We start from the raw sequence: 23,818 nt of genomic DNA on the forward strand, positions 1-23,818 counted from the left end.
CCCAACCAGATGATTTAGCGGCGTGCAATATAATGGTATGATCTTCCCAAACTGGCTGCTGAAGTAACCAGGTTTCCTGCAGAACTATGTCGTGATCGGCAAGAAAAGCAGCATTTTGACCCAATAAGTGAGGAAACCCACAGGTGTTCCAGCTGATGAGAGAAATAGAATTATGTGCATGTTTAACTGACTGTTATAAATTAGGCTTAAACATTCTATCTCAGAGGGTCACTGTGTAATCCATGATCAATGATATTTCTTTCTCCATGTTGTGCAAGTACTTATTGTGATGCAGGCATCACAGAATTTAAGAATTTCCCTAATCTAAGCTCACCATTGTTGTCCATAATAACAGGGTCACGTGCCAGCACGAACCCAAGGGCAAACAACTCCATACGTGACTGCCAAAGAGCATTTCTAACTGAGCTAGTGTATCCATAGTCCAACTATGGAAGAGTCTCATCACTGATTATTCAATCTGTTCGAAGTCGGAAAGTCAGAGGAGGTAATCTCCTGTAATGAGCTAACATCTTCACAAATACCCAAAATGCTAGTCCTGTTGATCACATATGAGGGTTATGTACCTGGGTGACATTTAAAAATGAGACGGAACTTGTCCCAATGCTTTTTCTTTTTACTATTCAAGAGAGGCCCCTTTTCCTCCCTACCATTGGGATTAACTCGCCCCACAGCTTGCCCTCCTTCTCGGTCTCCTACGACAAGGTTACGTGGCGACACAACCAGCTCTTTACTACCAAAGTCTAAAATGCCCACCTTCGGCACTAGTGACTTGGTTACAAAGGTCTGGTTTACATGGAGTTCTACAGCCTTAGCAATCTTATCGTCAAGCTGTAGCCTGACTGAACTTTGTAACCTGGGGTTAGACTGATGATTGAGTGCAGCCTCAGAAGGGTTGGAGGTAGATTTATCACTTAGGTTAGTGTGTGATGTGGGTGCGCAAGAATTAGTCTTTAAGGTCTCCACATTAGAGAAAGCATCATATTGGTGGGGGACCATCTTTTCAACTTCTCGGTTGTACAGCCCAAGATCATCATCCATTGTATTATGACCATCAGCAGCCTGGATGTTGACCAGCCCAATAGCAGCTGGACCTATGTGGCCAATAGTCGACCATAGACCACTGACCAAATTGGAATTCATGGTTGTCACTGGCAACTAAACAGTGCCAGTGCTAGATTGCTTTAGGGTGACATTGTTTAATCAATCTCTCGTTTTGCTTGCGGATGTCATCCAAAGCAGAAAACTCGTTCTGATCATGGTCGGTTTCCAGAAAGGTAACTTCCTTTATACTCTTGGTCAGCAAATTAGATTCGGATGTAATGATTTTGGACGTGGCGGTTTGTTGCTCTGCTGCTTTGTCACAGGGAATAGATGCCACAAGATCATTGAGGGTGAAATGGAGACCACAAGGTCATTGAGGGGGGAGTTAATCCTCCACCTCAGAGGCCTTGTTATCAAGTTCAGTGGTGACTTGTTTTTTTCCCTAGCGGCTGAGCTGAAGTAGCCATATGACCTACTGAGGTCAAGTTGTTTTTAGATGTTAAACTTCTGATTAGTTGTTTGATGTTGGTGTTAATTCGCCATGTCGAGCCCTTTTGATTTTTTGATTATTCTTGGGGCCACTAAACAATTTCCCTTTCACGTTTTTGTGTTAACGACTGAAACCCTTTGCTCCAAATGGTCCTCAATTAAAATGGGCACAAAGGAAGAGGTTTGGTTTTAGAAGCAGTTTCATTCACACAGCCAACATTGGTCAGATGGCTTGCCTCGCACTCTACATGCACTCCCAGAGCAATGATTTGGGAGTTTTCAGGTACAGCTGAAGGAAGGGGAACAGGGATTCGAGATGGAATAGTTTGGACTAGGTTATCTGCTAAAGATGCAGGAGCAAAACCAATATTCACATACCTCATAGCCATGCCATTTTGTCTTATTGTACACAAGTTTACATATCCACACTGGCAGTTGATCAATCTGTTTTGCTTGATCAGTAAGTTTGCGTTCTAATGTTTCAAACAGTTAGGTCAATGTAACAATGGCCATATTCATTGCATGCAATGCTATTTCTAGTAAGACTGGGGGTTGCCCTATGGGTAAAGTACAAGATGCAATCTCTTCACTGTTTCTCCGTGAGGCTGGACTAATGGTGGAAGGCCTAGATCGAGAAGAGTCTGCACTAGTTGTCAAACATACTAGGGCACTGATATAGACTGTTGGACTCAGCATACCAAGGAAGATGACTCAATGATGGAAATGTTTCCAACAGTGTTTATGCTAGTTTCAATACTTTGTATGGAATGCTCTGCTGCAATGTGACCAAGTGACGAAACGGCTCCTCCTGCAAATTGTGACCAGGCGAGGCAGACTGTGATGATGCACTTGGCTACGGTTTCACTTCCAAATTTTGTGTTGTCCAGGGTATGTTCAATGTTGGAGTGGCTTCCACAGACAATAATTGTGTATCAGTGACTGTCATTAGAAGGCACTGAAGTCCGCTCTGCCACAGGCAAGGAGCTCTCAACCGGTTGTGGAAGGCTGTCCACAATAGGAATTATAGTTGTAGTTACAGGCTTACAAAAGTCCTGAATATCGCCTGCACACTTTCTTATCAGAGTTGGCAAGAGATTGATTAATCATTTTGCGCTTGAGAACATGTGTGGATCTAACCGGCGTTGACTTCAAGGTTAGAGGAGCACTAGATGTCTTAAGAGTATTAGGCATCCCTGATTTAAGGTAGTAGATGGAAAAAGGCATAAACTGCCAACTCACAGAAATAGACCTTATACGCTAACTGTTGAATAGTGTTCGTTTTTGTTTTTTTTGAAGTTGAGAACAGTTAATGGATGCAGGGAAAAGGAGGCTAGAGACTGGTCAAAGGGCCTAGCCCCACAGTTCCAGTAAACCCCTCAATTGAGTGCTGGCATGCACTGAGAGGTAAGAGAAGGTGGCTGTTCCAAGGGCAGTCCCCACACATGCAGTGGAACGCACAGTTAATGTGTGGTTCGAGGAACAGGTGGTGTTCAAGATTCAGTTCCAAAAGCACTAGCCCCGTGAAAGATGCAAGTATCCACAAAGTTCAGAAGTCAGCACTGTGAGTTTTTTCCAGGCATAGTATTTAAGGCTTACCCTTGATGTGGAGTGACCCGCGCCCCGTTCACCAGGCACAGGACACACTGCGCAGTGTTTTTGTAGAAAAAAAAGTTTGCTGAAAATAGAAAGCGGACTGAAGTTCTGGCAGCAAAAAAATAATTGTCCCCCCCCCCCTCCCCCGCCGCCAAGCTCAAGCAGTAGTGGCAGTCTATCCTCAAAGCAACACAGGACACTGCTTCTCCAGCATGGGGGTCTGGCATGGATTCACATGCTCATGAATATTCCCCGTCGTCAGGCAGGGAATCTTCGGTACAGAAATAAATCAGTATCAGTTTTGTTTCTGATCTGTCTTTCCTAGTAGTAACCAATCACTGATCTCTGGGTCATACTGCCCACAGCCAATTGCCCACAGCCAAAGACTGCCCTCTCCCTAAGCCCCGCCTCCGGCAGCCATCCTCAGAGTTTTACCACACGTTCAAGTGTTGGGAGTCCTTGTGCTGTAGCTCTCGAGCTTTTGCTGCATTTTCGCGCTTTTTCAAAGAGAATTTCTAATTTTTCGGTTAAATTGAGCCTCAGGCTCCACCGTCTTTACATCCGATCAACGGGGACCCGTTTTGGAGGTTTTTACGCCCCTCAAGGGTGAAGATTTCGTCGAACGATGCTTTTGGAGGATTCCAGAAGTTTCTGAGGCCTACCCCGGACATGGCCCAGGAGAAAGGGAGCTTGACGCCCGGGAAGCTGTTCAGGGCCTGTCCGGGATGCCAGCTGCAGAACATGTTCAAGGAAGACGAGCATTCCTTATGCCTTTGCTGTCTTCACGAGGACAAAACGCACGTGGAGGAGGACTGTGCGTTTTGCAGGAACATGTCGGAGCGGACCATGAGGGACCGACATCTTCGTCTCGCCAACTGGCTGGAGGGAAAGAGCCCGTCAGGTGAGAAGAAAAAGAAATCAGAGCAATCTTCTAAGTCCTGTGAGGACGCCCCGGCGACGGGGGCCCAACAGAAGGCTAAGCACCGCGGGAACCGGGAGCGCCGAACGGTCGGGCTCCTCGGCTGCCAGGCAGGGCGCATCCTCCCCTGCGCCATCGACCACAAGCCAACGCTCTGGCTCGGGTAAGAGGAAATCCGAGAACCCGGCCAAGCTTCTGGAGAGGCCCCGGTCGATCTCGAAGATTTCGGCTGAGGGGGAGCGAGGCGCGGAGCCCTCTCCCAAGGTGAAGGCCACAAGCACGCAGTCTGTGACTAAGGCCTTGATTCACCCAGCCAAGGCCTCTATCGAGGAGGTCGCGGCAACCCTGGCGCAGCCTGCAGAGGTTACACCTATGGTAGCGGCCTCGGGGCCCAGAGTCTCCCTGCCACCTCGGAGGGAGGCATCTTTCAAGACCATCGAAAGAACCCCCCACGAAGCCCCCTGCGGAGAAAGAGGGGGGAGGGGGAGGGGCAGTGGCCGTCGTGGATTCAGACACAATCTCCGAGGAGGAACTTGTCGAAGCCCCTGAGAGCCACGACGTGGGCATGTAGGAGGACCAGCTCGTCGAGAGGCATCCCGACGAGGGGGACGACGGAAACGACGGCGGCGCCGCCGACGGGACCCCAGACCAACCGTGGTGCCCGTCGCAGCCAGTGCCGCAGGACAAAACAGCAGCCATTTTGATTGCAATTCAATCCTTATGCTCTGAAATAAGGACTAGATTGCCTTTACCCCCGACGGAGGAGACGGAACCAGGCCCGACGGGAAGTCCACCACCCAAGAGGAGAACACATCCTCCTGCTCCCTTCCTGCCCTCGAGGCCTGCTCAACCCTCTTCCCCGCGGGGATGGGCACGGCCACGATGGGCACGGACGACTAGGGCGGCAACGGCGGGGTGGACCTCGCGTCGTCGTCCCCCCCCCCCCTCCCTCCTCGGGCCTCCCCGCCTGATGAGATTGGATCCTTCCATGCAATGATCTCCAGGGCATCCGAGCTTTTCCAGCTCTGCCCCGGAGAAAAGGAGGGGTTCCTCTGTCAACGTCGAGAGACCAAGAGGAAGATGGTCCTAGCTGTACCTCTACTGAATGACATCTGGGACGAGGGGCTCTTCTTCATGAACCCGTCCACGACACCGGCAAAAAGGGACCGATACGAAAAAAAAGTACTGGGTCCCCGACGAGGCCCCTCTATGCCTTAGAGCACAGCCGACCCCGGATTCAGTTGTCTCGGCGGCGGCCAGGAAGAAGGCGGGCGGGGGCATCGACATCTACTTCACCGCCGGACGGCGAGGGAAAGAAGCATGACGCGATGGGACGACGAGTCATCACGTCGGCGGCGACGATTAAGACGGCCAACGCCCTGGCTATCGTTGCCTGTTATGACAGGGAACTTTGGTATAAAATCGCTCCCTTGTTGGACTTCCTGCCGGACGACAAGAGTGCAGAAGCCCTGGAAATCCTGCAAGAAGGCGAGGTGGCATCGGACCACGCCATAACGGTGGCGACTGACATCGCTGACACCGGTTTCCGCCAGTTGGGCAACAGTGTTTGCCTCAGACTGCACGGATGGCTTAAGGTGACTGATTTCCGCCAGAACGTACAAGCCAAAGTGTTGGACATGCCCTTTGACGGGAACAACCTGTTTGGGAAGACAGTCGAAGAGTCCCTGCAAGCCATCAAAACGGAGACAGCCCGGGCCCTGGGAGTTCTCCAACGATGGCCGTCCTTTCAGAACACCGGAGGCAAGCAAGGGGCCTCCAAAAGTTCCGGCAGCAGCTCCTCTACCTACCGTCAAGCGGCCCGTTCCTAGTCGCAGGAGGCCTATATAGGGGACGGGGCAAGTCTGGAGGTTCCCGCTGTCGTCGCCAGGGAGGGCAAGGCGGCCTCGAAACAGGACGGAACCGACCGTGGTGTTGGGCCCCCACCGAAGCACCCCGGTGGGAAGCCGGCTGGCGAAGTTAGTCGGCGTGTGGGAGTCCATCTCCACTGACCGTTGGGTGCTGGATACCCTGGCCCAGGGGCACGCCCTCAAGTTTCTAAAGAAGTGCCCTTGCGTGCCACCCGTGGCCAGGAAGGAAAACCACCTACCCCAGCTGCTGCTGGAGGTAAGGGCGTTGCTCAAGAAAGGTGCCATCGAGCTCATCCCAAAGAGACTTCGGGGCTCTGGGGTCTACTCAAGATACTTGTAAAGAAGACAGGAGGTTGGCGTCCCATCCTGAACCTGCGGCGACTGAACAAGTAAATCAAGGCTCCGAAGTTCCGGATGGTCGCCCTCCAGCACGTGCTGGGACAGCTGGAGGACGACGATTTCCTGTCGTCGTTGGACTTGGAGGATGCCTACTTCCACATCCCCATTCTAAAAGGACACCGGAAGTTCCTCAGGTTCGTGGTCCAAGGGCGGCGCTACCAGTTCAAGGCCCTCCCTTTCGTATTGAAGTCGGCACCCAGGGTGTTCAAGTGCCTTGCACCGGTGGCGGCGCGGCTGCGCCTACAGGGGATCCACGTCTACCCCTACCTGGACAGCAGCAGGGCTTCACTGGGCAATTGAAGGACCAGGAGGTAGTAGCGAGCTTCGGTTTCTTCTTCGGATGTTCTTCCAGTGGTCGACTCTTGCCTGTAGTCCCAAAACCCTCGCGTTTTGAGCAGGTTTCTCCCATTCATGCACAGCCTGGGCTGTCAATCGCACAGCAGGGATCCTGTCCTGAAAGGACAGCCAGTCTAGGCTAGTTTAATTCAGGCATTCCTAGAGACAAAGGACAGGCAAGTTTTTGGGACCCTCCCTCACATCCTGTCTTTCCAGACCCACTGGAGGCAGCAGTGGACTGAAGCCTGCCAAAGGCAAGACAAGGGGCTCAAACCTGTCAACGCACAGAATAAAACCCAATAAAGACCTCAATAACAGAACATTGTAAAGAAAGAGGACCAGGGCCATTTTTACAAAATGGTCACCGATGGGTGCAGCACTGCAGCTGAGGGTTCATCCTGCGGTAGAAAAACACAATGGTTGAAACAATTAAACCAATACCACCAGCCATTTAAAGTGGTGAGGGTAACATAAAAATGTTGCATAAGAAAGTAGGATAAGGGGCTACTAGTTAACCCGTTGGCACTCCACATTAAGCGTTACAAAGAGTAAAGTTCGTGAATTTCGCCATACAAAAAGCAGATGCCCACAGACTCCATAAACAATGGAAAAACAAAATCCAAATCTGGTAAAAACACAAGGGGGAGAAAATGGTCCCCTCATTCAGTGGTTAAAATTTAAAAGTTCCAAGTCCAGCAAAATAGCTCGGTCCCCAGTTTGAAAGGATTTAGCACAGACATGAAATTCTCTCACAATGAAGTATTATGAATGTTTTCCATTGTATTGATTAGTTTAAATAGTACTTGCTCTCCTGAATACTATCTTGCCTTGTGTATGTCAAATGTGTCCATTTTACTATAACTACAAATGTTTAAGTTTCTTTGGGCCTATGGATTTCAGTTCATTGTACTTACCTACAGCCAACATCTGACTCCTAAAATGAGCCTGGCTGCTCTGCCATTCTACCGAACCTTTGATTAGTACAGACTTGTACTAAGCGTTAGGTCCTGGATATCAAGGGATAGTTTGAGTCTCACCTGTTAGTAGACTTTAGAGAAACTCCCCTGACAGGGAGACAGTCCCTTTGCACTGATAACCTTAAGGGCTGACCATTGCATACAAAAGAAATCTGCTCAGCATGGTAAGTGAATTGTAACGGCTTTACTTAACTCCAAAGTCAGGCCAGTGTTCCAGGCATATCAAAATTGCTGAGGTTTCCACTGATGGATATCGATGGAAGAAGGCTGCAAAAAGAATATTTTTTTTTACAATAGTGTTTCACAATTGTATTGAGGTGCTGTTCGGGAGAGAAATGGATAAAAGGACAACCAAGCCAAATAAACAAACCTTACTTTTATTGATCATCTCCCCATGAAGTTATCTGAGATCCCACATGTGGGTGGAGGTAGCTGGTTATTGAATTTAATGAAGAAACAATGGAGAACTAGGATTGCAGCTAACTCTGACCTATCCAATAGGTGTCCCTACGCACATTTTCTTAATGTTCTACTATTGATGCAGATTCTTAATCTACCCTTTTAAAATTTCTGAGGCAAGACCTTAAACTGAGGTACAGTTGGGTGTTCAAAATCCCAATCCCCTGATGCATATTTCTGCTTGTCCATTTTTATACCATTTCACCTTGACCAAGGAGTTGGAATCTGTAGAAGGAATGGTGTAGTTTAACCTTTTCTAACTTTGATAAAAACCTAAATAGTGTTGGATATGTGTGAGGATTAAATGACAATTTGGAAAATTATAAATTTAATTTGTTAATTGTGTGCCTTTCTTTTCAGTATGTGCAATGAATTCTCACAGATATTTCAACTTTGTCAGTTTGTCATGGTAAGCAACTTTGATTTTATCTGATTTTGAAAGAAAGCGTTGCTGGAATGTTCTTTTTAAATTACTATCAAAACTTTTGTATGAACAGATTGTCATTAGTTACTGGATTCCCGGGGGGGAGTGAAGTCAAAGGTTGGTATGATGATGGTTAGCAGATGGGATGGAAGATAGATTGGCACCCAGGGATGTGTGCTCAGCCAATCAGCTGGCTGGAAATGCAGGCAGGAACAGTGTACTGCCTCTTGCCACCTGAGGCTTTTCCTATGCTGACATCTTGATTGTAGGGAGACAACGGGGAGCATCTCACTGTTGCACCCTCCAGGACATATTGAACCTTTGCGCCACCCCCTCCCTTTTACCTGCTGGACGGAAGCTTTGTGCTCCGGTTCTGATGCTCCATCCCACTGCAGTCACTGTTGGAAATTAACATCCTTTTCTATTTGCCATGGCAGGAGGCCATTGCGCACGGAGCCAGTCTCCCATTAAAATCTATTTGTAACTTGGGGGCGTGAAAACCAGTCACCCCTGTTTAGGGGAGTAACTGGGCTTGTAAGGGCACTAAACCCTTACTACTGTTGGGCCTACCTAGGTTGGGGGTGGGAGGCAGTTGGTGGTCCTCTATGTACCACCCTTCTCAAGCCTGGGTGATTGCTACATTCTTGGATGCTGGGTAATTTATACTTTGCATATAGTGATAGACGATTAGTTGGTTACTATGGCCTATTTAGAAAGGTAGCCAGCGTAGTTACGGCTGTACTCCTAGTCCCCTTTCCTCCATACTTCTGGGTCTGTCCTAGGGGAAGGTACAGAACACTTTATGCACAGAACAAAGTGTAATTTCCCCCATAAAAAGAAATGTTTTTTGCACTAAGGTGCAGGAGCCTGCTGAACATACGTTGCCTGACTTTAGGGGGACGGCGGGCGGGGCAAATTGAGAAAAGGGGTGGGACACTAAGGACCAGTTCACAAGTCACTATGGTCGGTTACTTTTTCATATTCCTTTCATCCCATTTCCTTCATACTTAAGGGCAATCGTGTCCTTGGATGTTGAAAACTGGACTGCTGCCTGCCAACAGTTACTGTCCCCTTTTCTTAAAGACCTATAATGGTCTAAGTAAACATTAGGTAAGATTTTCATTTTTATGATAAATCTTCATGATCTTCGACAACCCACAAACTATTTGCTTGGACTTGGTAATTATTTTACCTTGTTTTCTCTCCCTCTCTCTCGTTAGGACAGTTTTTCTGAAGTCCACCTAAGGGCTTAGCAAAACCATTCTACTGAGGTAGTACAAGACTCCACTCTTAGTATAAGGCTGTGCCATCTGAGTTCAGGGTAGCGTAGACAGAGCAGCCAGGCTTATTTTAGGAGGGAGAGAGGGCAGTAGATACAGTACAAGTGAAATTGTAATACAAACGATCCAAAGAAACACAAACACTGTGTATTTTAAAAATAAAGGATTTATTTAAATACAGGTAGGCCCAGATAAATCTAGGGATTAAGTAAGTACTAACACATTATATGAAATCACAATATAAAACACAACACTATCCTTGAAAGTACTCAGACCCAAGTATAGACCTTATTTGGAACACCTAACAGTAGTTCTAGGGAAGTCAGGACCTTGCTATACACATTTAGTATAGGTCAAGCCTATTCTTTGTGAGTAAAAGACCAATGGCTACTTTAAGATTACTTTTGGTAATACAAGGACAGTAGGCCCTTCCAGTTGTACAGTGACTCTTGGAACAAATCACAGTGTCAACTGGACAATATACTTTTGGTGAATAGTGAAACATTTTTTCTAGGTGCAGTAAAAACCTATAACTACTTGCGTCATAACACAGTTATACCATGTGAGTAAATCCTAAGGATGTAATGTACCATTACAGATGCTTTGGAAATAAGGGAACCCCAGATTGAGGTAAGCAATAACTCGAACTTGTTTTGGATGGCACACAGCTAACACAAGGTAAATAAAACCCTTTTACTTTAACTTCACAATGAAGGGGAAAGTAAAACCCAATGTCGCACTTTACTGAATAGATATTCTAGGTAGGCAACAACCTAATGTAGACTTATTAAGGACAGGCTAGCAGCAAGTCAGGGGAAGCAAGACCCAGTTGGAGGACACTCATACAATTACCCTACAGGAATAATCTGGTGAAACCAACACATTACTTTTGTAAAGAGGCACAGCCTAATCACAGGAGAGTAAAATACCTTCACATCTACTTTCTTTTAGACTGGTAAAACAGTGGCTAAGAAAGAAAAGATGTTAACCATACTTTTAAGAATAGTGCATCACACATTCAAGATCAGTAAGAACTTTTGTAACTGTTCACAGTTAGAACTACAGTTACCAACAAACTCTTTACAAGTAAGTAATAAAACACTTGATTTCTTTTCCAGGCAGAAGTCTCAATCCCTTACAAGTCTTTCCCTTAGAGCATCAGTGTTCTCAGTGGCAGAAGGGGGTCACTAGGACTAGTGACCAATAGGCAGTGTTAGAATAAGTTCTTTAGTAGCAAAAGTCAGTTTCCTTAGGAAAACTGGCAAACAAGTGAGTACTTTACTTCTAGGGCTAGAAGAGGGTCCGGGGCTTCACAGAAGACACCCCAGCAGGATTCTAGCAGTGGGACTGGGTGTACTGGACGAGGGACCTCCCAATCACAGAAAACACCCCAGGACTACACAGAAATCCCAACAGGCTTAATGTAAGTATATACCCAAGCCAACACAGTACCTCAGCAATGAAGAAGAGATTGCAGCAGGAGAACCTCAGGGACTGCAGCCAAATACCCCGTCAGTGGATTCCTTGTCCTGGAGACTGAACACAAGACCTCAGAAGGGACTTTGCAGCAGGGATCGATGAAGGCTCTAGGCAAGATTTCTCTTGCGGCTGAATGCAGTTCTGCGGGTTTGGCGCCTTTCAAGGAGCACAGAAGAAGACAGAAAATAGCAGTTGAATTCTCGTCGTTTAAAAGGTCCAGCACTCTTGTGAGGACTTTTTGGACTCTATTTGTGTCTCTGGAGATGCACCAGGATGCCCACGAAGTTTCGACGAGATTCGGAATTCTGAAGACCGTGCACTGCACAGTGGCTGGAGGTCCCAGAGTATTGGGGTATTGCAAGAACGCAAGGTTGCAGCAACCTGTGGGATGGCGCAAAATGCAGGTCTTCTTGAGTCTAGTGTGTCTCACCAGGCTCTGGGTTTGGGTCGTCGTTTTCGGAGACCCCAGGTCGATCGGAAGTAAGAGCTGCAGCAGGTCGCCAGAAATCATTCCCACCGTTTTTCCTTCGTCATACTCTTCGGTTTTCTGTTCCAATGGTCGACATGCCTTCAGCTTCCAGGTTTCCAGTATTTATTAGGAACTGCAACACAACCTCTGCATTCTCTCCCTGCATTTTACAAGAAAGGGGCGTCTGGCTGTCCAATCAGGACAGCCAGCCCCCCACTGGGATTTGGCCCAGTTGAAGGAAGGCCTAAGACAAGGGAGGGGGAAGTTTTGGACTCCTCCCCCCACTTTCTGTGCTTACAGACTGACTGGAGCCTGGGCGGGGTGTCCAGGGGACTCCCGCCAAAGGCAAAACTCAAACAAAGGAATTTCCCGCCCTGGAAGGAACAAGAAACAACAAACACTAAAATGGAGGAAAAAGAAGACGGGGGCCATTTTGGTAAAATGAGCACCCTTCGGTGCCTTTACTGAAGCTGTGACTACAGCCAGTGGTAAATGTGCACCAAATTAGTAAAAGGTATCACTGCCACCAGCCATTAAAGGTAAGCTTGTCACTGTAACAGAATTGTTACAGTTTAAATGTGAAAGGGGATACATTGTATCTCCCCAGCACTCCACATAAGGTGGGGCGTGCTGGTTTCACAGAATAAAATGTAAAAGGGATCCAAACTTCCTTTCTACCCTTGGGAACTGTAGTTCACTCAACGTTAGCACAAAAAAGTTAAATGGGGAGCCGCTAGGGCAACCCAGCAACAACAGGCAGTTATTGCCAATAAGTTGTTAGACATGATAACTTTAAAAAGGCACTTTGGAGAGCCTTAAAAATGACACCCATAAAAAGAGTTAGATAGGTGAGTGTGGAAAAAGGTTCCCACTCACTGAGGTATTAATGAAAAATATCCCACTAGAAAAGCTAAAAGTTCTGGAGTTGAACCGGGAAAGGAAGATTTACCAGCTTTGTGGAAATCTTACCTAACGGGGCTGACTACTGCTGGCACTCCTGTTCGGACTGCAGCTCTCGGTCACAGGGCAGTACCTTTTAAAGAATCTTTTGTCGATGTGGAGGGAGATAATTCACACTTCTCTTCCCCACCTTAAGGATTTTTTCTCCAGACCTCTTGTCAAGAAAAGGTAGGTTCTTTTCAGCATGGCTCCACAAAGCAGCGACTTAAGCTGAGGGGCCCCCAGACAGTACGGGGACAGACCTGAACCCTTCCAGGCTACTTGTTTGCAAGCCGAGGGGCTCAGGGGCCCTACCAGGCTGTCCTCGCGAGGATGAGGCTCATCCTCTTCTACCCCAGGGAGGTAAGGGATCGTAGAGTGCCACCTCCAAATGGCTCTCCTCGGCTACATCCAGCACAGGTTCCGAAGGCTCCCAGTCTACCAGAACTCGCTCAGAGGTCGTGAATCCGGTTTTTGGTCCCCTCAGGGCTACATCTATCCATCACAGCCATTAGGCTACATGAACCAGCCGCCTCAGAGCTTTGACCAGGAGGGGGAGGCCAAGCGCCTCGGAGGGACAGTCAACTACGGATCAGAACGCCTGTGAGGACTGCTTCTTCGAGCGATTTCTCCTCATGCATTCCCCTCAGATGAAGGGGCTCCTGAAGGACATTGTGAAGGTCATCCCGCAGGTGGGGCCGCCTGAGCCTCCTCTGGGTACTCCTGTTCCTCCTGCGCTCCTGGTGCCTGCCCCTCCTTCGGTTCAGGTTCCACTGGTGGTTTTGACCCCACACCCACCTCCTTCAGTTCCACCAACGCCTTCGCCTCAACACCCATTGGACCTGCCCGTGGCTCTGGACATTAGGGGGACACGGATGCAGAACTCTGCCGGCACCTGCGTCCAACGGCCCGGATTCCCCTTTAGAAAAAAGGGGAGACTGACATGAGGGCGACGCCCAGGAAGATGCAACCTGGGCCTCAGTCAAGGCCTTTCATGACCGCCTTCAGGGCCTGCCGCAGTTCTCGGCAGCTCCTCTTCCCGAGGAACTCCCCCAGGAGTGCTAGCCGATATCGTGGGCAAACTTGCCAGCCACAATCCAGTCTGTCATTCCCCTACAGAAGTACCGCAGTTGGCGCAGAAGGTCTGGGAGAAGCCCAGGGCCAACTCCCAGATGAACAAGAAGTTGGACAGCAGGTTTAGGTTGACGGACGGGGAGCCAATCCTCCTAGCCTCCCACCCGCAACCCCATTCCTCTGTTTGCTGCAGCTTTGTTTTCTAAACCATTCTTTGTCGCCTTTTCCATGGGAGGCGCCTCCAGTTGACGCTCTGACGACAAGGTAGTTAAACAATCTCAAGGCTACATCTGCGGCAGGTCAACATAGATGTCCTCTTGGCTGTTGCTAACCAGAAGCTGTGGCAGGAGCTCAGGGAATTTCTGCCTGACCTCCCTTCAGACAAGCAAGCCTCCTTCAAGGCTGGTCTGGCAGGTGCCCGGGCCATTACACAGGATCACATGGTATCTTCGGTCAACACATTGATGCGGTCAGAAGAGGGCTGCGCCTTTGGATCAAGATTTAAAGCATGGTGTGGATGCACGCCACGAAGTTCATCTGATGTGCAGGAGTGAATCCTGAATCTGCCTTCGAAGGGTACACAGAAGTAAGTGCAGAAGACGTTACATGGGTTTTCCTCTCCCGCCTCTTCTGTCCCTGCCTCCAACGCCAAGAAGCAGCTACTTTGGGGGGAACACGGCTCACCTGTGGAGGGCTGTTTGGCTCTGTTTAAGGACACCTGGTAGTGTCTTTTCAGCAACCTGTGGATCCTATCCATAGTTTCCATGCGCTTCAGTTTTCCTCTTCCTTTGCCTCACCATCCTCTCCTCCTTTGTCAGATCGGCTGCCTGGCTCTTTTATGGGAGGTCTTTTTGCTCTTGGAGATGCAGGCTATGGAGCCGGCTCCTCTTGTATACCGGGCCTTGGCATGCTATTACAGGATTTTTGCAGTACCTAAGAACAACCAGGCTGGCCTTGTTCTGGGGGCAGGGGGGTGGGGAAAATCATGAGGGGGGGTAATCCTGGGTTGTGGTCAATAACTAAAATTAGTTTTATAAAAGTGATAGTTTTTATATATGCGAATATATTAAACTTTGCAAATCAACAAACTTTATATACACAAATTAAATCAAAGATTCAGATTTCATAGTACATTCAAAATTACATACATCAATTAATGTATAGTTGTTGTACTCAATGGGTTGATAGTTTGATTTAATTAGTACTATGATGTATGAGCAACACTTCCCAAGTGGATTGTGAACAAGTTAGGCAAGGTAGCACTTTATCAATAGTCATACATAGGTGAAAACCGAGCGAAATGGCACTTCAGCAATACTTAAGAGGGAAGGAAGAGTGGTTATAAGAGTTTTTGGTGCACCAACACAGTTGAGGGTGAAAAGCAATCTAGTGAAGGCAGTTATGACAGCTTTAGCCAAAGTCAATAGGCCTGTGCCAGAGTTAGTCGTACAGGACAATGTGCCCAGGATCAAACTGTTCTAGTCGCTGCAGTCAAGTCTTTGGTTCACCGATTCAAAAGGAGGGTGCAGAAGGTAAAAGATAATGTTAGTCGATGGGGGCGGGCAACCCAGGAGGTAGGTAAAGGATTTCAAACACCTTTAGCAATACCCCTTGAAACGGGAGGCCTGGTGGAACAATGTACCTGAATAAGTGGAAGCCGCTCCTGCGGTGGTGGTTCCTGGCAGTTCCTGCAGTTCGTGTTGTTCAGCAGAGGAAGAGAGGCTCTCGTCATGGAGGAAGGTTCGAGTTACTGCACTGCCCAGGGAAGAAGCCAGCCGCGGTGATGCCGAAACAGATTAAAAGGTACGCTCCTTTAAATCGCGGTCGTGGTGGACGGGTGCCTGACTAACCGGTCTGAGTGCACGGCCCTGGCGATTCAACCAAGGCAGATCCTGAAAGGCGATTGACAAACTGGTTGGCCGCACCAGCTCAAGGGAAGAAGACTCTTGCAGAGGAAGATCTCAAGTCGTTGGAGAAAAGTGGTGAGGATCTGCAGCAGGGCTTCACCGGTGGTTCAGTCGTTGCAGATGTCTTCAGCTTCTCTCCTATTCGGGTTCTTAGTTCCAGTGGCGACGTCTTGTCCTCCAGACCTCAGGACCCTGCTTTTATGCAGAAAGACCCCCATTCATACAGCCTAGCTGTCACTCACACAGTGGGGTGGCTCTCTTGGTGGGAGAACCCCCCAGCCTATCGGGGCAGAGTGCGACTTGGGTTGCGTAAGCAACCCTGCCCAGGCTGCCTATTCCCCCTCCCACACATCCTGTCTACCCCAGACTCGGTGGCGCCGAAAGGAGGGCTTCTGTGCAGAAGCCTGCCAAAAAGACGAACAAAGGATCCCCGACCTGGTTAGGACTATAGAGAAAGATACGAGAAAGAAATTAAGTCAAAGTTCTGGCAATAAAACCCTACCTGAGTAAAGTTAATATTAAAATAAACCGGCAGTATGTTAGAGGCTGTCAGTAAAAGTGGTAGTCTCAAACAATGGGAAAATCCCATAGGAAAATATTTGCAGTTGAATATTTACGGTAGGAACCACTGCCACCACCCAGAAACTTCTGAGAGAGGGACTGTACGGTACCCCCTCGAAAATGAACACTAGGGAAAAACTATTAACCCTTCCCAGTACCTCCATAGTAAGATGGGTTGTACTGGTTTTGTTCATAAGAATTGACTAGAAAAGTCAATGGGGACTTTACATGCCCTGGGAGACAGTAGTCAGTCCCAGGGTATGGAGTCTGTTTGGGGGTCGCTACGACACCCCTGTGGTACGGCACGGAGGGTGCTGTGTACCACATGAAAAAAAGGATTCCTATGAGGGTGGGAAAACCTCATAGACCATAAGCACACAAGATGGCCTAAAACACCCACTAGCAATCTGTCTAAGAGTGGTAAAAAAGGGTCTCACTCTTAGCAGGAGAAAAAAATAAACCCCTCAAATCCAGCAAAGCTGCTGGGGGGGGGACTCTCTAGGTAAGGGAAATTAGCCATGGAAGAGAATTCTCCCTAACATCCAAGTCAGTCCATCGAGTCAGGGCAGCGCATGCTCCCACGGCCGTGCCTCTAGATTTAGAGGGGAAGATTTTTCTGGTGAAAAAGGTTCCGTCCCTCGTGAGGGACGCCCATGCAGTATGGAGGAAAGGGGACTATGGACTAAGAGTACATTGGTCACTGCGGTGAGTAATTTATAATTTCTCCTAACACTGCTCGCTAATGTATGCATAGCATGTGATCTAAGCAGATTCCACAAGCCTCAGAAGGGATACATTTCTCACCGTAATCGTTTTTCTGATGCTTGTATCTGCTTAGATTCACATTCACCCACCTTTCCTCCCCTGAGAGAAGGTGCATAGATGTTATGAGCTTTCTGCCTATGTCTGCTTCGATACAAATGTACTCGCACTACACTTCATGGAACCTCCTGTCAGAACAAAACAATCTGAGGGACCTCGACGTGTGAAGGACCATGGATACAGTGGACGTCGCACTAGGGATTGTATTACTGAAACGCCCTCTCGACGTCCCTTTTCGAGTTTCGAAAAACAACTGTTCTACTCTGCAGCTTCCACTAGATGTCAGCCTATGCATAGCATGTGAATCTAAGCAGATCCAAGCATCAGAAATACTATTACGGTGAGTAATGTATTCCATATCATTCCTTGGACCTCAAGTTTCTCTGGTTTTACCTCTTTCGGACAAAATCCTGATGAAGTCTGAGGCATTGTTCGTGATTCCCGTGGGCTGCTCCCCTGGCTTTCAGGCTTCCATCTCCCATTGGATGTTTCAGGCCATTTCAGAGGTGTACACGCCCATGGGCAAGGGTATTCATGCCCATGCGTTCAGAGCTAAGGCCACAGCATCGCATTTCAGAGACCTGCTTCTTGGGATGTCATCAGCAAGGCAGCTTCTTGGGTGACTCGTCTTACTTCTATAGGCACTACTCACCCAGCTCCAGGCGCAATGCAAAGGTTGCTCTGGCGGTTCTGAAGAACCTTTCTGTTTCATCCTAGATATGAGTTTGGGTCTCGCAGCTCCACCCTATGTTCTTGTTTGGTGGAATCACCCACAAGGATAGAGGAAAGGGGATGGGACGTATGAGTAATTATTCACTGTAGTGCCTAGAGTAATCATAGTCCCCTTTCCTCCATATGTCCCACCCACCTTTTGCCTGCTAGTATTCCAAGGGCTAAATTGTACTAAGAGTAGCCAGGCATCTTAAGCGTCCGATGTGTTCAAAGGGCACAGAGGTGAGGAGCCTGGGCTGCATGATCCAAACGCTCGTAGCTGTATACGTTTCAAATTGCTTTACAATTGGTATCAAGGCTGGGCTGCATGATTACAATTCTCGTAGCTGTATTAATTTCAAATTGCTTTACAATAATTGTAAAGCAATTTGAAACGAATACAGCTACGAGCGCTTGTATCATGCAGCCCAGCCTTCAATCAAGGCTGGGCTGTATGACACCAATTACGCACAAAATTGGGTGTTTAAATTTATGAAAGGCAAATGCCATTCGTCCTGTGCAATTTTGGTGGTTATGCAAAGCCAATTTAATGAAATATGCATATTTCACCTTGATATGCTAGTTTCTGATGACATCACATGCCATTGCATTTGTTGATGAGTCCCCCCACTTTAATTTGTAGGACTTGACCCCTGGTAGTGTTGTGATGTTTCATTTCTGTTTGTGGGTGTGTTAAGTCACCATGTGTGGGTGGCATAAGCAAGGAATGATGACCACCCAAGAGAGTTCATTGTTTGGCTAGGTATCATGGGCTTGCAGTTACTGCCACTGCATTGCCCCTGTGTCTTGGGCCTCATGGATTCCTTCCATGGAGAAGTGTGAAGTTGTCCCCCCCCCCCCTTCTCCTGGGGTCATAGAACAAGCAAAAAGCAAACCTATGGGCTTCAACTAGGGTTACACTTTTTAATTCAAGCCTATCTGTTTATTTGCTTTCCACTTGTCTGCTGGAAGTAGTAGCGCAGCACCATTTCCATGGAGCTGATCAGGCAATATCCCCCCTCCCCCACCACAATCCAAAATGTTAGGCTGTGGTGACTCGACCTGGCTGTCCTACAGAGCGTGGCCAGACAGAACACAACATTTTGTTCCTCACTAACAAAAGCCTTGCAATTACTTGGTTTTAGGCTAAAAAAGATGTTAAATGATATATTTTTCAACGTTATAAAATACAGCAATTTTTTTCTTTTTTGTGCCGCAAAATTTTCCATTTAATGCCGCAATTTTCTGGAGGGTCTGTCTGTTTCCCACAGTTGAGGCAGTTTCCGTACCAGCCTCTGCTGCATCTTCCGGTTCCCACACCTCGGCCCTCGTCGCCAAACACTTCTCCAACCTCTCCAGACCAGCCGGACGCCCTGGTGAACAGACTAGGAAGACCCCCAAACCCCATTGTCATACAAGGCCTTCCACGAATGACTCGCAGGTCTGGCAGAGCACTTGGCCCTTCCTCAACCCGAAGTCGAACTGGAGGCAGTAGTATTGGCCAAGGTCCTCACTATATGCCCTGCGGCTAGAACGGGGGTCCTGATGCAAAACAATATTGTTGCCTTGGCCAAGAAGGGGTGGCTCAAACCCCACTCGGCCCACCTGTCAATCAGAGCCTCAATGCCAAGTATAGGCAAATGGAGGGGGATCCACTCTTGCTGTCGGCCCACCCTCAACCACGCTCTTCAGTGATTTCTGCGGCGTCACTCTACTCAAAGCCTCAGTCCTCGGCCACATCGTCCGCGGTGCTGCTGTGCAAGGAGAAGATCTTGGAGGCTTACGGCAAGAAGCTTTATTGCAACGCTTCGCTGCATCTTCGTCAATCAAACGTGGATGCCATGCTGGCAGCCGTTAACCAGAGGGTTTTGCGGGAAATGTCCAACTTCCTTAAAGATCTTCTTTTGCCAAGCCAGTCAGAATTCAAGGCGGGGGCTGGCGGAGGCAAAAATGGTGGCGCAAGACGTCAGAGTCCATGGCGACCCACATTGACCCCGCTGGCCGAGCCGTATGCATCGCCACGGACATGAGGACTGCCTGGCTTTGGGCTTCAAATTTCAACCCTGAAGTCCAAGAACGCATATTGGACCTTCCATTCAAGGGTGGTGAGCTTTCACTCCACCACCGATGAGGAACTAGACAAAAATAAACCGTTTGCAAACGGCGCAGTCTTTATCCTTATGAGGGCCATGCCCAAGGCGTACACCCAGTCGCATCAACGCTCCAACAAGGGGCAGACGTTTGGAGTGTTCCGCGGCTTCCAAGAACAAAGGTCCAGGCAGCCTGAGGGCTCGCCGGGTCAACACCGGCGCAAACAAACGGGGGCTGAAGTGGATGCAGTATGGGCTTTTTTTGACCCCCCTCCTCCGCTTCTGACTCAGAGGGAAAGAAGGCATGATTCGTCACTTCGGGTCCACGTGTCTCCGGTTGGTGACAGGCTTGCCCTTCATGCACAGTTTTGGCATCACAAGTTCACGGACCCCTGGATACACTTTGTAGTATCCACTGGGTACTGCTTACCAATTCCCCCCCCTCTCCTCCACTCCCACAGATTGGGACAACAACTCTGTTGGTGGAAATTCAGTTGCTTGTCCAGATCCAGGCAGTGGAAGAAGTCCGAGCTTCGCAGAAAGGATTGGACTTCAACTCAGGATTTTTGCCATACCAAAGAATAGTCAGGCTGTCCTGAGAGTTATGCTGGTCCTCTCCCTCCCTCTTCAAAAATTCAAGATGGTTACGGTAGTCCCCATAGCGGAGACATTGTGCAAGGGAGACTGGATCTGCTCAGTGGATCTGAAGGACACTTATCTACACGACCCGATTTGCCAGCCGCATCGCTCCTTTCTGCACTTAAGGATCATGGGTTGCCATTTCTAATACAAGGTGCTACCCTTCGGCCTCAATTCTGCCCCCAGGGTGTTTACCAGACTAATGAATGCAGTGGCAGCCCTCCTGAGGGCCCAGGGCAACCACGTATTTCTGTACCTGGACGACTGGCTCATCAGGGCGAGATCTCCAGAGGCGGCTGACCACACTTTCTTCACCCTTATGATTACACTCCACAAGTTTGGATTTTCACTCAACCTCAGGTCTCAGCTGCAGCCTATGCACAGACTGACCTTCCTGGGCTTCATCTGGAACACAAGCTCCGAGTTTTCCCCTTGGGGGACAAAATCGCGGCCTTCAAGAGGGCAACTAGTCACTTCCTCACCTGAGGTGACATCGGCTTGGTGTTAAAAACATCTATTGGGTATCATGGCAGCGGTCCTACGGACCATACCCCGCACAAAACTCAAGATGAGGAGATTACAGCGGCACTTCGCAGCCTCATTGGAATCTGGAGCGGAGCTCCCAAGCCGAGCATGTCAACACTTCTCATTCTCTCAACTCGGACCTCACATGGTGGTCCAGGGACTGCAACCTGCGGACGGGCAAGCCCTTCCGACAGTTGGCCCCCGAGGTCACCATCACTATGGACTGGGGCGCACTATGGACAGCCACAGCGCCCATGGAATCTGGATCTGGCAGGCATCTAATATCAACTGCCTGGTGCTGCTAAGCATCTGGCTAGCTCTCAAAGCTATTCTTCCACTCATTGCAGGGGCACCGTGCTTGCCTTGGAAGCAAGATGACACAGAGCAACACAGGTGCGATCCCCCGATCTGTGATTAGAAACCTCTGTGCATTAAGGGCGTTATAAATAACAAATCATATATCATTCGGGGCAAGGCCATCCTTATCCAGACCAACCACTCTAGCAGCATGTACTATGTCAACAAGTGGGGGGGGAGGCTACCAGTTCCTCTCCATTGTGCAGCCCAGCACTCAGCATGTGGGAGTAGGCCCTGGAGAACATCTACCTCACGGCCGTCCACCTGCCGGGGGAGTACAACTTGGAGGAATGTAGGCTCAGCAGACTGGGAGCGGACAATTCCGACTGGCAATTGAATGTTAAGGTGCTGCTAAAGATCTTCAGCAGATAGGGTCATCCTCAAGTAGATCTTTTTGCCTCCTGGGACACCACGAAGTGTGAACAGTCTGCATCCTGGCAGAGGTAGGGTCCGCTCCCTGGGCGACGCATTCCAGATTCAGTGGAAAGGCATGACCGCTTCTGATTGTTCATCTGCTTAGAATGACATGCTGTGCATATGGTCTTACATCCAGTGGTAACCGCAAAATATTGCATCTTGGTTTTCGCCTGTAACACTATCGCTACGTGACGTGTAGTGTACCCAAGATCACTCACGCGTCGAGGTCCCTCAGAATGTTTTTTTTTTTTCCACCCAGCATACTGGTCTCCTTATGCGGAGCTTGTCAGTCATTGCCTATTTTCCCCTCGACCTTTGGTCGAATAGTTGTATAAAATTCAGATCACCCTTCCCTTCCCATCCCTTATTTCGACGGCTGTTCCAGTTCTCTGGCGAAGACCTTCAGAATTTCAACTGACGGTGATCCAGTCGGCGCTGCCGACCACGTGGCCGGGCCTTCTGCCGGCCTACACAGTAGGGAGAGTGGGGTTGGGGTGAGATTTCTGTACAATCCGAGAATGCCTTTCCCTTTCCTTTTTCCCCTTTTGTTCTTCATCACTCTATCCATCCTCCGCTATGGAGAGTACTCCTTTAGGTTTGCCCCATTTGTAAGGGCAAATTTCCTTGGAAAGATGAACACAAACAGTGTAATAGTTGCTTGCCCTCGATCACAACGAAGCAGGATGCGCGGCTTGTAAGCTCCTCCGTCCGAAGACATTAAAGGAGCGCAAAGTCAAGCGGTGGGTGGCTTACGGAATGTCCAAGGCAGAGTTCTCTCCCGCAGCCACTGAATGTGGCGACGGCGAGGGTGACGATCAGACCTCTGAACCGGAGGTCATTGTCCATTCGACGGAATGCTCTCGTTCTGCATAGTCTATCCCTAGCCCCACCATGCACGACTCAGGCACTGCTGTGGGGAAGTCACACCCCGGCGACAAACGCAACAGTTACACAGCACTAAACACACAACCCCAAGTTAATCTTTCGCCAAGTCGAATACTAATTCAGCGCCAACTGGTACATCGGAATCTCTGGCGGCACATGCCGCCGGTCCGGATCGGCAGCCCTCCCTGCAGCCGCATATGCACCTAGCGACCGGGCCATCAATAACAAATAATATACCAGGTTTCGTTGAGATGCATCACAAGAAGGCGGTCGCCGAAGACAATGCCCTGGGACCGCCAAAAAAGGCAGCCGCTGAGGACAAGGCCCCGGCATCGCCAAGGAAGGCAGTTGCTGAAGACAAGGCCCCTGCTCTGCCAAAAAAGACTCCTTCACAGGCTGAAGCTACGTGCTTCCTGTCTCCGCAGGACGTGCCGACAGCTTAGCAAGGATTGTTTCCAACGATTCTCAGACGGCAGTCAAGGGATTCTTCGAGGCCTATGGAAAAGGCCAATGATCCGTCGAGATCCAAGGATAGCCCAAGGGGAGTACCAGAACTCTCCCATAAGGCGAAAGAGGCACAGGGTCGTACCCTCTGTCGGTCCCCCAGAAGGAGTTCTCTGAGGGCAAAGAAGGGATGTCATCAACGTTGAGGCAAACATCTCTGTTTTACGACAGAAGAGCGTTTTCAAGACCCTTTTCCACCTCTAGACCATTCTAGGTCTTCTGTTTGGACTAGAGAGAAATTTGAAAACTGCATGGAAAGGCTGGACATGTTTGTTTCCCGTTCAGAACAACCCACACCCAGAAGACCACGGGATGAGAGCCCTTTGGACCCTGCAGCAAAATTCCCAAGGCTCTTTGACCCCTCTCTAGAAGAGGATATGTACAATTATGACCTAACTGAAGAAGACATTCCTGAAGACTCAGGATGAAAATCAATTCATCAATCCTGAGGGCATGCATGATCCAATAGAGGGCTGGGAGGAGAACCCGGATATGGGTGACCCTCAACCATGGCAGTTTCCAGATCCACAAAATCCTTTTGCCCGATCTTTGGATTCCCCCAGAACACCCCCACTGGACAACCCTCGCCACTAAATGATAAATTGACGTTTAAAGTCTTGTTGCGTAAAGCAG

General features: G+C 48.9%; 1 protein-coding gene across 2 annotated transcripts in view; it reads left to right on the forward strand.

Annotated features, from left to right (window-relative positions):
• The window catches only part of XPO1 (exportin 1), a 1,118,801-nt gene that overhangs the window by 289,870 nt on the left and 805,113 nt on the right, over nt 1-23,818 (forward strand). For both annotated transcript variants that reach the window (XM_069608010.1, XM_069608011.1), the window contains exon 8: nt 8,463-8,511. In XM_069608010.1, coding sequence (XP_069464111.1) covers nt 8,463-8,511 — 49 coding nt within the window. The remainder of the gene's footprint in view (nt 1-8,462; nt 8,512-23,818) is intronic.

The sequence above is a fragment of the Ambystoma mexicanum genome, chromosome 4q, assembly GCF_040938575.1.
Source record: "Ambystoma mexicanum isolate Mex_15411 chromosome 4q, UKY_AmexF1_1, whole genome shotgun sequence".
NCBI classification, from domain to species: domain Eukaryota; kingdom Metazoa; phylum Chordata; class Amphibia; order Caudata; family Ambystomatidae; genus Ambystoma; species Ambystoma mexicanum.